Genomic DNA, 14,097 nt, shown 5'->3' with positions numbered 1-14,097 from the left:
AGAGTAGTCCTCTTACACATTTCGTTTCTGTTCCACACCGCACCGTCAAACAACAAAGTTTGATTTCCAAAGTTTGCCCTCCCGTCTTCAGACACTACAAAAACAAGCCACTAGTCGCTCTACTTTCCTCCTGACTCACCACTTCAACATGGTTGTATCGAAAGCAGATCTACAGGAACGATCGAGACACGCTGCGCAGCCTACGAAAAAGATGTCTGAGGATACCACAACGGACGAGTCTGATGCGAGGGAGCTGGAGCAGGTCAGTGGCGTTGCGGATGTGGATGTGTATGATGACGACTATGATCTTTTTGGCGATGTGGAGCTGCGGCTGGAGCTGGAGCGAGAGCGAGAGCAAAGTGATGATGAAGAGGGAGAGGAAGAAGAACACGAGCAAGAAGCGCAACATCCAAATGCCACGCCAGAGGCTCTCACCGATGATCAAGATAGGGACGAGGTCGCAGTCCCGACAGAGGCCCGAGCAGGTTCGAGTTTGACCGGTGCGAAGAGGAAGCACGATGATACGATTGAGCTAGCGGACAACCATGTCTACAATTCTCTCAGCCCAGCGCAAGAAGAACTGAACGAACTGAAGGAGCAAGACGAGCACGAAATCCCATCCATGCCAGTCCCAGAAGCCGACACAACATCCGCATCTCTACACAAGCCACCATCCTCCATCCAACCCCTCCACGCAGTCCACCCAGAAGACACGCCACCACCCACCCCTCTACGAAAAACCTCAAACGCTCCCCGCTCCTACAAACCCATCAAGAAACCCCACCGAAACACCCCCACACACATCGCGAAATCACTATCACCCCACCAAACACCCACCACCGCTCCGTCCGCAGAAGCCAAAATCACCAAAGCCCAACGGGACATCACATCGCCCGCCAACGAAGCTGCGGATTTGGAGCTATGGTGCATCTGCCACGCACCCGATGATGGGGCGTTGATGATCGCGTGCGATGGGCCTGCTTGTCCGATCGAGTGGTTCCATGCAAACTGTGTTGGTATCGAGAGGCCGCCGGGGGTGAAGTGGTATTGTGAGGTGTGTGCGCCGGGGCGTGTGGGGAGGAAAGGGGAGGGAAAGGGGAAGGGAAAGGGGAGGGAAAGGGGAAGGGGGAGAAGAAGAAGAGGAGGAGGGTTGGGTGAGATGGAGATGGAGACGGAGATGGGGAGTACGACGTGGAGCTTGTAGAGAGGAGAAGGAGTTGGGATTGAAAGCCAGAGGGATTGGATGGTACGTTTTATTTGCTGGGATGAGCGGGGTGGCATTATGAGCTACGGAGGGAAGCTACAGCAGGGTGACTAACCCGTTTTCATGCAGAGAGGGAGATTGCTCAAGATGAAATCGCACGTATATGTCGCTAGATCATTCAGAGCTCGTCGTAAAGAGAATCGTGGGCATGGTCATTGCCGGCAACAGAGTGGCCTCCAGCCATCTGCTCCTGGAAGTGGCTGTCGTCTGGCTCGGGCAATGCATCTCCGTCTCCAGCCTCTGTCACGGAGGACTGGTCCTCACCAGCGCCTCCTTCTTGATCCACCACCTCGTCTGCCGGCCCGTCACCCTCAACTCCAAAGGTCTGCAGCGTGTTCGCCTGCTCGGAGATGCTCAGTGTGATGTCTCCGAATGCGGCGGACTGCTGGACGTCGAGCATGCCCTTCGTGCCGAGAAACAAAAGCATCAGGAAGCCCTGGCAGGCGATCATCTTGCCCGTCTCTGGTGGTGGAAGTAGCTGCTCGAATGTGATGGTTTCGATACCGTCATGCACACGGTCGCGCTTCTCCGTGATGGCGTCAGCGACGAATGTGAAGAAATTCTCGCCCTCAGCGGACAGCGCTTCGCGTACACGCGCTGAAGGCTGCGTGGTACCCTCTACCTCAGCGGGGTCCGATGTTGGAGCTGCGAATGCAAAGTCGTCTCCACCCAGGGCGTCACTGTCGAGGCTCTGCAAAGCTTCGAAATCGCTAGGCTGACCAGTGCTGCGGCGGAGCAGTGGAGATGCAGACACCATGCGGCTGCCGGCACGGCTGCCCTGTCGGCCCTGCTCGCTCATCATCGTGACGCGTGCGCTGAGCGGAATAGCAGAGGAGCCACGCTTGGAGGCGCTGATATTCCACGGCATCGCAGAGAAAATCTGCTCGTCGTCGAGCGCAGAGGCTGCCTCACGGGGAAGCTCCACATCTTCGTCACCACCGAGCATAAAGAAGCCTTCGTCGTCTTGAGCTCGACCTATCTCCTCAGGTTCAGCGATCTTCTGTCGCTTACGATGTGCCTCTTGCTGTGTAGCTTCGTCGATGCCACTGTCGCGGTCACGTTTCGGCGTGAGCTTTGGGTTCCTGCTCATTCCAGTGAACAGCTCGAAGAGATTGTCTCCCATAAAGCGACCCAGAGGGCCTTGAGCACCGAACTCATCCCGCCCAAGACCACCGATGCCTGCACCCCAGACGTAGTGCTCAGCATTCTTCTTCGCCTGTTGGAGAATGCGATGTTGTACCTTCGAACGGGCTGCCTCCTTCATGTTGCTGAGGTAGTTGGAGTTCCAGCTCAAGATTTCCGCATTGCGTAGCTCCATTCTCCTGTCCTGTGGCAGGGTCGGGGCGGCGCGTTTCTTCCGGTGCATGGGTGCGGCTACTGATGAAGAGGACTCTACGACTTCCTGATGTTGAGCCACAGCTGAAGAAGTGGCTTCGACATCTGGCAAGTCATCGCCGTAGATGGGGAAATCAACGTCCACTTGGTCGCCAACGAGGACCTTGAGAGTGTGAGAAACGTTCGGAAGAGGCATTAAAAGTGGCAGAACAATGGAGAGGAACATGCAAGGCCAAAGAGCTTTGCTTTCTCAGGTGAGGGTGTTGCGCACTCATGGTGAGGAATAGCTCAGATGTAGATAAAAGCGTGGTGGACAGGAAGTGAAGCGGCAATGTAGAAGCAGTGAGAGATCACGCCGTACTCACTTGATCGCCAGCCTGCTGTCCTTCCTCATGCTCCCATCTCACTCTTGCACTGGCTCCGGCATCGCTGTGCATGGTTGCTCCTGCGACTGCAGGCGTTGCTAGCGCAGGCTGACTGGGAGTGAACTGAATTATGTTGCCATCTTCCCCAAACGTGAAGTCTGGCTCATCAAGCTGCAGTATGTCGTCAACATTCGGCCTGCCGTCGTCATTCTCAAGTCTGTAATGGCCTGGTCGGTTCGGTGAAGAGCTCGGAAGGACGAGACCGAAGCCTGCGACGTGTGAAGATTGCGAGGACTGCCGGGAGCCAAACGGCGTCAGTGACTGGGACTCGCCAGAGCGTGGGAATTCGAGGTTAAAGCCGATATTGAGGTCTGCCAGAAGCTCTGCTGGAGGGAAGGCGAACTCGGGGAGGAATGATGGATCATCTTGGAGGACGAGCTGCTCAGGCCTAGCTATATCAGATTATTCAAACGTCGGGATCGGAGTGCTTACCTGGCCCTGCCAGCTTCTGGATCAAGGGCGTAGTTCTTTACCGTACGCAGCATGAGCGTCATGGTGTTGTGTGCCGTCTGCGCGTCTGAAAGAACATAACCGCACTGCTGCAGATACACACGAGATACTCCGTACCTTTGTGCATCAGTCCTGTCTTGTTCGTCATCACCCGGTGACTCACAACAAACTTCCCTGCAGACGCAGCGCCATGGGTGCCACAGGGTCGATGATGGTCTTACAGGCTTTTGCTACATTGACATCGAGCATCTGCTTGCGCGTGATCCTTTTCAAGCTGGACTTGGAGCCAAGCGTCGCAACAAGCCTGAGATGTTAGCAAGGAAAGTACTAGACAAGAATTGGCATACCACACTGTCGCCACGCCATACTTGCGGTTTGTCAAGACTGCGCTGTCAGCTTTGGAGGTGTGCGGCAGAAGGTCGAGGCTCACCTTCGTGACTGTAAAACATAACGACACTAAAACATGGGAAATACGAAATCGACGCGATACAGAAACACGAGGCGCGGGCGTAAAGAGAGAAAGTGAGTGGTAGTGTTTGGGGGTTAGAACGCCAGGCCTTGGCAGCCACGAGTGTTGACGCATGGTGAAGTGAGGATGAAGACGGCATGCTAACATTAAGGTCTTGAATTCATCATGTCGTAACACATGTCCTGTTGTGCCTTTATCTAGCCTATGCAACGCCGTTACTATGCACCACCGACGGCGACGATGCAGCAATCAAAGCCTATCTGCATAAAAAAAGGTTATTCAACAGAGGAGCGCCCACCTAAGACATCTCCACGTCCTCGTCCACAGTGGGCAGTGGCAATGCACGGTACAGGAGGATCAGGGCCGAGTGGCTTTGACCTGGATGACTGTTAGCGGATGTGCTGTGGTTGAGAGGACAGACTGCTTACCTCCACCAGACAGGGTCTGAATTCTCTCGGCGTCGACCTCAGAGACCTTGTCATCGTTGAACCACCACCACTTGCCGTCCTCGGCCTTCCTCTTACCCGTGACCGGGTCCTTGGCGCCCTGCTTCTTGACGAAGGAAGTATAGTGACCGCTGTCGGCGCTAGCACCCTGATGTGTGATGACGCCACGCAGCTCGTAGAGGCCGGTTTGGTTGGCACCATCGTCTGCGGCGAGCTCGGGACTCACCAGCGACAGCACCTCCTTCTTAGCGGCTAGGATGGATGCGGCGCGTTCAGCCTCGATTTGAGCGTCTGTCTTGTACTCAATTTCCTCCACAGGCTCGGCGGGCTTGTTTGCGTCCTCCTTCTTCTGTGCAGCCTCCTTTTTCTTCTGCAGTGGCTCCTTCTGTGCGAGCGGGTCGCTGTCGTTCTCCTCGCCCGCCTTCAGGCGCTTCTGGCGCTTACGGGCACGCTCAACGTCGACCTCTTCTTTGCGCACGTCACGGATCTTGTCGCGCACGGGGATGAGCTGTTTCTTCAGTGTATCCGTGCAGAACTCTATTGCATCCAGCTCGTCCGGGAATGTAACCTTGCGCATGATCTTTGCCTTCTTGTTGGTGTCTCGGCGCCAGTCGAATCGTACAAAGTGGACGGGCAGGTGTACGGGGAGTCGCGAGATCTTGGACGTCTTTGTGTAGACTGCGTTGCGCCCCAGAAGCTCTGAGCGCTTCTCGATCTGCTCCTTTAGACCAGCAGCCAGACCGTCGCGCAGGTGGTTTGTCTCGACGTTGATGTGGCAGTTGAGCTTGAAGAAAGTGTCCTCGCTCGTGACAGGCTCCTCGCCCATCTCCTTTGCTGCAGGCTCGTCGCACTCCATAACCGACTCGAATTTGCCAGCCATGAACTTGTCAATCCAGGAAACGTCCGCCTTCTTCTCTGCCTCAGACTCGTTCTTGACCCGCAACTTTTGTCGCAGCTGTGCGACAATCTGTGACCAGGCCTCTTCCGCGTCCTGCTGTGCGTAGCCGTGTCCGTCCTTGGATTTCTGGGCGAATTGGGGGAAGGCGGTTCGTAGGGCGTTCAGGAACATGAGGGGAGGGAAGCCCTGCTGGGTCTCGCCCATCTGCCTGAAGAGGTCGCGCAGAGATCCTGTGAGGTCCATCGAGGCGCCGAGACCACCGAGACCGAACTGGCTAAGCTGGTTCGCCGAGCTGGATGAGCCAGGGCCGCTGGGAGATGTCAGTATGAGATACATTCTCGGCGGCAAATGTGACATACCTGTCAGCGTAGCGCAGCAGCTCCTCCTGCAGCTCAGGAACCGACCTTAACACCTGGAGCGTCGAGTTCATGTAGCATGTGTTGCCCAGGTTCTGCAGGCCCGCCGGGGTGGCGCCTTCGAGCTGCGCAGCCTCCGCCTCGTCCATGTCCTCCAGAAACTTGATCTTCTCCTTGGGCTTCTCGATGATGTTTGTGTCGTCGCCTGAGGGCGTGCCCATCATCATGATCGTCTGGCCGGACTTGAGCCCCAGCTTCGACATGTCGGCGTCATCCTTGAGCTGGCCGCCCTTGACGAGGATCTTCTGGCGCTCAGGCTCGACGCCGGTGATGGAGAAGAGCTGGTACTTGAACGTCTCGCCGTTCGACGACGTGTCGACCTCGATTTCGTGCTTCTTGCCCTGGTGCTTGACGATCACTACACTCGGGGATTAGCTGTGGCGCTGGAGGTGGGGGTGAAGTTCCTGGGGGTTGCATGCCTGGAATGGACGCCATCTTGGGCCGCTGTGGTTCTGCGTGTATACGGTGTATTTGAGCTCCCGCAGTGGCGGTGGTGTTGTTTATAAAGCGGTCGCGGGGCGAAAGCGTAGTAGACCGCCGAACCGTGAGGAAGCCACGCCAAGCGCCACATCCCGGACCCCCCCAGCTCGAGACCCCACGGCATCACTCCGTGCTGGCATGTCATAGCCCGACTGCAGCTCGATCCACCGCGTCCAGGGCTGACCACGAGCTCGACATACAATGGTACCATTCCCTGCAGATATCCGTCGCTTCAAGCCACTGACACGCGCAGTCCCAATCCCTCCGCCCGTACCTGCAGTGCGTGCGCACTTCGCTCACAGCCGCCATCTCACTCTCCAACTTCGCCTCGCAAGCCTCGGAACGACACAATGTCCCCGAGATCGAAGCCGCGTCGTCTCCCGAAGTGATCCTGAACCCACTCACCGTGTCGCGCAACGAGAACGAGAGGGTCCTGATCGAGCCCAGCATCAACAGCGTGCGCATCAGCATCAAGATCAAGCAGGCCGACGAGATTGAGCACATCCTGGTTCACAAGTTCACACGGTTCCTGCAGCAAAGAGCGGAGAGCTTCGTCATCCTCAGGAGGAAACCGATCAAGGGATACGACATCTCGTTTCTGATCACCAACTTCCACACCGAGGAGATGCTCAAGCACAAGCTGGTCGACTTTATCATTCAGTTCATGGAGGAGGTGGACAAGGAGATCTCCGAGATGAAGCTCTTTGTAGGATGCCTAGAGATGCGCACGGCAGACCGAAGCTAACATGTGTCCAGTTGAACGCGCGAGCACGTTTCGTGGCCGAGTCCTTCCTTACCCCCTTTGATTAAGCGTGTTGTGTTAGTATGGGAGTAAGAATGGATTGCATGAGAGCCAAATGGCTTCAGGATGATAGATCGACCATAACCGTGCTAGCGGTGCTGCATGCGTTAAAACAAATGACAAATGAACCTCTAACAGAACAAATGCTCCATCTGGCACTCTTGTCGCATCCCAGGACATTTCATTCGTGCACAACCGTCCAATTGTTTCAGTATTGGCATAACAGGACGTAGCGATCAAGATTATGTGTTTCACTTTTAATCGTGACAGTCATGACTATGGAGTCTCTTGTGTGTTAACGTCTACATCTAAGGTGTGCACGACACTTCGAGCCAATCTGGTGTAAGCGGTCTGCCGACTGCGTCTACAACTTGGCGAGAACCTCCTCGGCACCGGAGACGGTGACCTGGCCGGGATTGCTCTCGTTCTCAGCGTACGTGACCTTGCCGTTGTCGAAGACCATAGCCCAGCGACCGCTGTTGTTGTATTAGCACTCGTCTCCTCTCAATGTTTCTCAAGATACTCACTTCCTGTCGCCCATACCAGCAGCCCAACCGTAGTTCTTGGAGAAGAAGGTCTTGGTGTCGCTGAGGAAGAGGATGTCGTCGCCCTTGACGCCGTTGACCTTGCCCCAAGCGTTCATGACCCACGAGTCGTTGGACGCAATCACGGCAACAACGTCGACGCCCTTGCTCTTCAGCTCAGACAGCTTCTGGATGTACGGAGGCAGGTGGTGCGCCTGGCAGCCGGGCGTGAACGCGCCGGGGACACTGACGAGCACGACCTTCTTGCCCGCCCACTCCTTGGATGCGTCGTACTCCTGGGGACGGCCGCAGGCGGTAGGATCAGCGTCTGTGATGGGTGCCCATCTTGGGGGTGTTAGCCTGGGGCTGGGGCACGATTGCATGGCGGCGATGCTCGAGGCGAGCACCTGCATGGCGGGCGTGCATGGCGGGGTACGTACTCGAACTTGACGCCCTCGGGCAGAGAGTCACCGACCTTGAGAGGAGCCATTGAGTTGATGTGTGTAGATTGAAATTTGAAGAAGGGTGTGTGATGTTTGTGTTGTCAAAAGAGCTCTCAGGTCTGGAGGGGCAGAGAGGGCTTAAGCTATAGCTCTCGGAGCTTTGCCGGCATCAATGGGTATGGTGGGGCACGCATATGACGAATGGAGTCCAGATGGGCACCTGCCCAGGCTTGACAAATACTTGTACCCTATCAACTCGACTTCTGGACACGCTCCATGTTTGTAAGCTGTTCCTGTCTTGACTTGATGTGGATGCTGTGACTTGAGTCGTAACCGCTAGCCTCGGTATCTGGCATGAATCGTCTGCAGATGGCTCAGACTTGATCAGAGCAGGTTGGCATCTCCGCAAAACGGCACTTTCTTTCGAGTGTAGACCAAAGGTGACATTCCGGCCCCTGCATGTCACACGGAAGCTCATCAGCAAAGCAAGCTGAAGCCGCACGGCCTCCAGTCGGCATGATCCACATTCGAGACACGTCCTGGTGGATCGCTCACCAGAACGCATCAGCCATCACAACCCCATATTCTGCGATGTAAACAGACCTCGAACTTCATTCATCGATTGCCACGTCAATTTGCCTGATCTACAAATCAACCATGTCGCTTGCCCCACCATTTACCAGGCACTCGGCGAATGCGAAAGTGAAGAAAGCCCAAGACCTCTGGAATGGCCAGTGAGCAGTCCGTCGTGACTGGCATTGTCGACGCTTGACTAAACCCGTCAGGGACCCCAAGACAATCGCCCAAGCCTACACTGCAGATACCATCTGGCGCAACCGATTTGCCTTTATTACAGGCACCGCTGCTATCGAGGAGTTCCTGATCCAGAAGTGGGAGAAGGAGAAGAGCTACCATCTGCGAAAGGAACTCTTCGCCTTTACAGACGACAGGGTTGCCATTCAGTTCTGGTAAGACTCGAAGACCTCATGTTGAGGCTGCATTAGCTGACCAGGCAAGGTATGAGTACCAAGATGCGTACGATGGTATGGAGTGGAAGCGATGCTATGGTCTGGAGGACTGGACCTTTGCGAAAGACGGCCGAATGCGCAAGCGTCAGATGAGCGGAAATGACATCGATATCAGTGAGACGGGGAAGTAGCCTCTCCGGTCAAACTCACTTCCGCAGCCATGTGCTGACTCACGTTTAGAACGGTGGTTTAAAGACGGTGTGGACGTCAACGAAGTCGAAATCAGCGAGGCTCACTGGTAGAGGGCGTCTTCTCGTTCTGAACATGTGGGGTATCATGACGCTGGAAATACCGATGCTGGCTCGTACGTTGGAGGATTCTATGGCCTTATGCGGGCGGTGTATCGTGTATGACGACTAGAATGAACTTGGGATCTTGCCCTCGATTAGCGGGGTGGTGGACTTGAACAAGCGTACGTACCTGGCACAATCACCAGCTCGTTCTTCTTAGTGCGCAGCCGCAGTAACCGAACGTCGTCCTCCTTGTCCAATTCGTCCACGAGGCTTCCTGCAGCCTCCAAGAACTTCCACACAGCACTCGCTACATCTTCGGCACTGTGTATCCCACTCTCTTGGCGTCCGTTCGTGTAGTTGTCCGCTGTCGTCTCACTTGACGCAGGCAGTGTACTGTTTGGATTCGCTAAAGAGGTGTTTGATATAAGGCCAGAAGTGCGCACTATGGCTCCGGTGTCGCGCGACAAGATGAGCGTGCTCTGAACGCCGGGCTTTTGACTCAGGCGAGTGAGCAGTGAAAGAGATTCGTCGGGCTGTAAATCGTCAGTAAAATGACGATCAGTGGGAAAAGCGCACCCACCGTGTGCTGAGCCATTCTTCACGGCGGCGGTGTAGCGCGACAAATGCGAGTGTGTTTGTTGTAGTTGGTTCCCATGACATCGCGCGAATACCGCGGCGCGGACCCCTGCCGCCTTAGCGCACGCTAGCGCTGTCTTGCAGATATTCAATTTTCCGCGCAGCATCGCAACGCAGGTAGGCAGCTACAAATGAGATAGTTCTTGTGGCTTTGACCACCAGTATTCATGCTTCCGGCGACCACTATCTCATCAGGAACATATCGGAGCAAATACCTTGACTGCGGCTGAAGCCCAATATGACGACCAGCTCGAAAAAGAAGAAGGACAAGAGGAAGGATTTCCAGGTGCGGAATCCAAGACACATTTCAAAGCATACGCTTTTAACGCTTTGTAGAAACCCAAGTTGAGGGTTGGAAAGACCGCCCCAAAGGCTGCCAATGCGACGAGCACGAGTTTCAAAGCGAAATGTAAGCTGCGCTCCAGGCGTTGTGTTGAGATGAATAACTTACGGTGATGTAGCAATATCTTTGAAGCAGCAGGCACTCTCTGCAAATGCTCCAACACTCGAAGCACAATGTGTACATCACCTGGGTCTCCTTGATCACAAAGCGGACAAACAGCGACAGGAATCGCTGGCCTTTCTCACCACAGCCATTACAGGCGTTGCTCCAGGAAGTCCATTACCTCAGCCCGCTTCAGTCATCATCCCTGCTGTGCAGAGACTTATCTTGGACGCTTCAAATGCCGTTCGGCAGCAGTTGCTAAAGCTGCTCAAGGCTCTGCCGGAGAGCGACGTGGCCACTCATGCAGATCAACTCCTGCTCCATACGAGAGCTGGGATGACACATCTGTCCGCGGAAACTCGCACGTTCGCCCTCGAGGTGCTCCAGTGGCTTATTGGTGTTGCGGGCGATGAAGTTGTGAGCTGCGCAGGTGGGTGGGTAAAGATGCTGAAATGCTTCCTGAGCCTGCTTGTCTGGAAGCCTGAAGGAGAGGGGAAATGGTCGCAAGCAAAGTCGTACGGCAAGAGCGACGCGAAGCTCCAAGTGAAGCAGATGGACGCTCTCACCTCCTTCTTACGAGTCGGTCTATATCACGCACAGCTTGCATCGGTCACGAACGACAGCAATTTTCCGCTCTGGCAGACCGAGCACCACATGTTGTCTGAACGATCGAACGTGTACGCCCATCTAAATCTCTTTAGCGCGACAAGAGACGAAGAAGCAGAGATGTTGGAGGATCGCGAGGACCGACAGAGGGTGTTCAATGACAGAGCTGAAGCCGCTGTCGTTGTCGGTCTTGAGCAGGCCCTGAAAGCGGGCGGTGAGATGGGTCGCGCAGCTGCGCAGCTACGGAAAGTGGTTAGAGACGGTATGGCAGACTTTCATAGAGAGGAAGTCATGGTATGATCAAATTGCTTACAAACAACAATCATCTTCATGCCACAGCAATTTATTGCTATTTTCTCAGGTCTGTTTTGCTGCTGCTGCCAAGCTCCTGACGCGCCCGCCCCACCTTGTTGCCCTTTAAAAACCCCGAGTTTGATTTACTCCTTTTTTCTAAAAGCCTTTAATTCTAGCTCTTTACTACAGAAACTTAACGATAAATTTCTGAAGAGTGTAACTGAATTAGAGAAGAGAAACCCCCTCTTTTTTACCAAGCCCTTTCTTGCAGGTAGTTCTAGAGCTAGGTAGATTACAGCAGAGCTAGGCTCCCTTTTAGACCTCCAACACCTAGCTACCTAGCTTCTAGCAACACCACCGCACTGGTCCTGGCCGGCCATGGAAATCAACCAGACCAGCGCTAGACCTCCCCGCCCTGCCGATAGGGCAAAACATGACGCTGCACCTCAGCCGATTATCAAGCAAGAGGATGTTGAGGACGAGACCTACAGGCCACGGCCTCAGTTGCCACAGCCGGTAGTTCTAATGCGCAACTTGGGATATCTGATGAGTATGCGAATTGCCATTTCTTGGGTGACCGCAACCTGATTCTCATAGGTCTCATGGAGAGCGGTGTAATAGATGTCGACCCAGTTTACCAGCGAGAGGTCGTTTGGACAGGTGAGTTGGCAAATGTACGCAAACGCGCTGCTACCAAACTAACGCTACGATACAGCTGATCGAATGACGGGCTTGATCGATTCGCTGATGGGTAAGTGCATTCACCACTGCAGACAGCACGGCTGACAAGGGCGTCCAGAGAATTACTACATCCCACCCATTATCCTAAACCAGAAACCACGGCTGGACCAAGATGCTGCAGCTCCTCAAGAAACACTTGTGTGCGTTGACGGTAAACAGCGTCTGTCTTCGGTCCTTATGTTCATCAAAGGCCTGATTCCATGTCACGACTATCGCGGAGAGAAGTGGTAGGTGCAGCGGATGATCCGTTCTGCAGCGACACTAACACCCTCAGGTGGTTCTGTGAGCCTGCTGGCAGCAAACGGAAACGCGTTCTCTCGACACGGCTACAACGGCAGTTTTACAGGAAAGAGTTCGTGTCGTTCGAGTTCGGCAACTTATCGCCGAAACAAGAAGAGGATCTCTTTGCTAGAGTGCAGATGGGAGTGCAGCTGAACCTGGCTGAGAAGATGCGTGCGTCGACAGGGCCCTGGCAAGAAATCGCAAGTATCTTCGTCAAAGACTTCCCGACCGTATACTCTCTGATGAAAGACCGGGCGCGATCCAAGGACTTCCAGCTTACTCTATCGTGCTTCAGCCAGATCGTCGAATGCATGCACCCGACGAACGCCAACGGGGTTCCAATACTGAAAACCAACCACACGCATCTACCCAAGCTTCTGAGCAACAAAAGCGCCGTGGACGATGGCCTTAAGTCACACCTTGCGAGTGTTTGGGTTACATTTAGAGACCTCATCGAAGCAGATCCTAACACATTCACAAACGGCAACAAGTACCTACGAGGCGTACAGACATTTGCCCCTGTCGAGATGGTTGCAGTCGCGGTCTTGATCTCAACACACTCCGAGACACGTAACAACAGTCTACTGCTCGGCGACATCCGAGCGATGCGCACTGCCGTCCGTGAGAGCTTTGTCGACCTTCGGCTCAATGCATCTGTCTGGAAATGGTTCTGGGAATACATTGAAGAGTTGGAAGGGATTCGCGGCGCTATAGATGGGAGCACTATAAATCGGAAAACAACAAAGCTGCCTAAGACAAGCGTTACGGCATCTACAGGAGGCTCGACTGCAGCAGCAATCACTGCTGCCGCTGCTGCTCCAAAGAAGGGTAGAATTACGGCCCGCACAAAACGGCCAGTTGTAACAGTAGCCGAGGAAGCACCTGTAGGTGTCAAGCAGGAACCAGGAGTGTCCGCAATGCCTGGTGCGCGTTCATTCAAGCGACAGCGTACCGGTGACAGCTCACTCGAACAACTGGAGGCACATACATTGAGCGAATCCCCTCCATCCACCGACAAAGCTCAATTCCCAGCCGATCTGCCTTTGGGGTATATGCGCTCAAAGCCAGAATTGCCACCAATGCTTACACACGCTTCAGCACAGAGCCATCCGCCTGTGAATCGGAGAAAGCCTGCGCGGGAGACGCCAACATTCTCACCACCGCTAGACATTGCACCCATACCTGTCATCGGCACTCAGAGTCGATTCAGCCAAACCCTACTGCCCGCACCTACTGAAGCACGCCAGCAGCGTGTTTCCGAATTGAACAGCTACCAATCTTCCCACCGTTCTCCCGCTGTCTCGCAGCCTCCTGTTCCTACAGCCCCAATGTTCAGCAGCGCTGATGGTTTCGATCTTCGAGGTGAATCGGACTATCCACAGACCCATCAAGACTATCTGCAACCAGGCGGTCTTATAGGATCTGAGGTCCCATCAGGGCTTCCACCTCGCCCACGCTTGACCCAGCAAACTCAGAATTTGGTTCAACATTCAAAACAGGGAGTAGATGAGGCAACTATTGACCTGAACAGCGATACGGAGCAGGAGCGACAGAGCCTGCTCTCTGCATTCAGAATAAAACCCAGCACTGGCGAGCTAACGGAAAGGAGCTCAGGTTCTGGAGTAAAACCAACAACTCACAAGCAAGGATTCACTGCTAGAACGTCGTCGCAGGATCTACCGACTAGGGAGAACAATCCGTATGCCAAGTTCAAGTCGCCTGGGGCAGCCCCCTAGTACGATACTAAGCGTATAGTTTATCCACATGGCGTTTTAATTGAAAGACGAGTTTAGTACGAAGGGATATTTTCAGAAAGCTGGCATAATCAAGAACATTAATTCCTACTTGATGTCCATCAACTCTGGTACCTGGCCAATGCA

General features: G+C 54.4%; 9 protein-coding genes across 10 annotated transcripts, besides 3 other annotated features; 5 read left to right on the top strand and 4 right to left on the bottom strand.

The window, feature by feature from the left end:
* Positions 1-148: 148 nt before the first annotated feature.
* On the top strand, positions 149-1,204 carry EKO05_0006578 (2-(3-amino-3-carboxypropyl)histidine synthase; the record flags this gene model as incomplete). The annotated part of the gene is made up of 1 exon (XM_038946153.1): positions 149-1,204. One exon carries the CDS (start codon positions 149-151, stop codon positions 1,202-1,204), a length of 1,056 nt encoding a protein of 351 aa, XP_038798072.1.
* Positions 321-356: a tandem repeat.
* Positions 341-401: a tandem repeat.
* Positions 1,079-1,217: a tandem repeat.
* Positions 1,218-1,382: 165 nt separating this feature from the next.
* EKO05_0006577 (R8 protein) lies at positions 1,383-3,923 on the bottom strand (the record flags this gene model as incomplete). The annotated part of the gene is made up of 6 exons (XM_038940252.1): positions 1,383-2,762; positions 2,965-3,412; positions 3,457-3,591; positions 3,638-3,778; positions 3,822-3,858; positions 3,905-3,923. 6 exons carry the CDS (start codon positions 3,921-3,923, stop codon positions 1,383-1,385), a joined length of 2,160 nt encoding a protein of 719 aa, XP_038798071.1.
* A 318-nt stretch (positions 3,924-4,241) lies between these two features.
* Positions 4,242-6,138, bottom strand: EKO05_0006576 (Ubiquitinyl hydrolase 1; the record flags this gene model as incomplete). The annotated part of the gene is made up of 4 exons (XM_059636828.1): positions 4,242-4,321; positions 4,372-5,597; positions 5,647-6,066; positions 6,134-6,138. 4 exons carry the CDS (start codon positions 6,136-6,138, stop codon positions 4,242-4,244), a joined length of 1,731 nt encoding a protein of 576 aa, XP_059492811.1.
* A 246-nt stretch (positions 6,139-6,384) lies between these two features.
* EKO05_0006575 (Arp complex subunit) lies at positions 6,385-6,993 on the top strand (the record flags this gene model as incomplete). The annotated part of the gene is made up of 3 exons (XM_038940377.1): positions 6,385-6,387; positions 6,437-6,889; positions 6,940-6,993. The coding sequence occupies 3 exons, from the start codon at positions 6,385-6,387 to the stop codon at positions 6,991-6,993; spliced, it is 510 nt and encodes a 169-aa protein (XP_038798069.1).
* Positions 6,994-7,349: 356 nt separating this feature from the next.
* EKO05_0006574 (Thioredoxin-dependent peroxiredoxin) lies at positions 7,350-7,999 on the bottom strand (the record flags this gene model as incomplete). Its single annotated transcript, XM_038940482.1, has 3 exons — positions 7,350-7,461; positions 7,513-7,854; positions 7,950-7,999. The coding sequence occupies 3 exons, from the start codon at positions 7,997-7,999 to the stop codon at positions 7,350-7,352; spliced, it is 504 nt and encodes a 167-aa protein (XP_038798068.1).
* Positions 8,000-8,609: 610 nt separating this feature from the next.
* Positions 8,610-9,222, top strand: EKO05_0006573 (uncharacterized protein; the record flags this gene model as incomplete). Of its 2 annotated transcripts, XM_038940532.1 has the most annotated exons (4): positions 8,610-8,686; positions 8,738-8,920; positions 8,970-9,094; positions 9,161-9,222. In XM_038940532.1, 4 exons carry the CDS (start codon positions 8,610-8,612, stop codon positions 9,220-9,222), a joined length of 447 nt encoding a protein of 148 aa, XP_038798067.1. The 2 variants fall into 2 exon arrangements, with proteins under 2 accessions (XP_038798067.1, XP_059492810.1); XM_059636827.1 differs by having other exon boundaries at positions 8,970-9,222.
* Positions 9,223-9,307: 85 nt separating this feature from the next.
* Positions 9,308-9,808, bottom strand: EKO05_0006572 (uncharacterized protein; the record flags this gene model as incomplete). The annotated part of the gene is made up of 3 exons (XM_059636826.1): positions 9,308-9,354; positions 9,401-9,746; positions 9,794-9,808. The coding sequence occupies 3 exons, from the start codon at positions 9,806-9,808 to the stop codon at positions 9,308-9,310; spliced, it is 408 nt and encodes a 135-aa protein (XP_059492809.1).
* Positions 9,809-10,087: 279 nt separating this feature from the next.
* Positions 10,088-11,200, top strand: EKO05_0006571 (rRNA processing protein; the record flags this gene model as incomplete). The annotated part of the gene is made up of 3 exons (XM_038940563.2): positions 10,088-10,135; positions 10,186-10,258; positions 10,311-11,200. The coding sequence occupies 3 exons, from the start codon at positions 10,088-10,090 to the stop codon at positions 11,198-11,200; spliced, it is 1,011 nt and encodes a 336-aa protein (XP_038798065.2).
* A 372-nt stretch (positions 11,201-11,572) lies between these two features.
* EKO05_0006570 (uncharacterized protein) lies at positions 11,573-13,953 on the top strand (the record flags this gene model as incomplete). Its single annotated transcript, XM_038940346.1, has 5 exons — positions 11,573-11,744; positions 11,792-11,854; positions 11,910-11,945; positions 11,994-12,162; positions 12,210-13,953. 5 exons carry the CDS (start codon positions 11,573-11,575, stop codon positions 13,951-13,953), a joined length of 2,184 nt encoding a protein of 727 aa, XP_038798064.1.
* Positions 13,954-14,097: the final 144 nt, after the last annotated feature.

This window comes from Ascochyta rabiei, chromosome 10, assembly GCF_004011695.2.
Source record: "Ascochyta rabiei chromosome 10, complete sequence".
Lineage (NCBI taxonomy): Eukaryota > Fungi > Ascomycota > Dothideomycetes > Pleosporales > Didymellaceae > Ascochyta > Ascochyta rabiei.
This window is presented reverse-complemented; position numbering and strand designations above follow the sequence as displayed.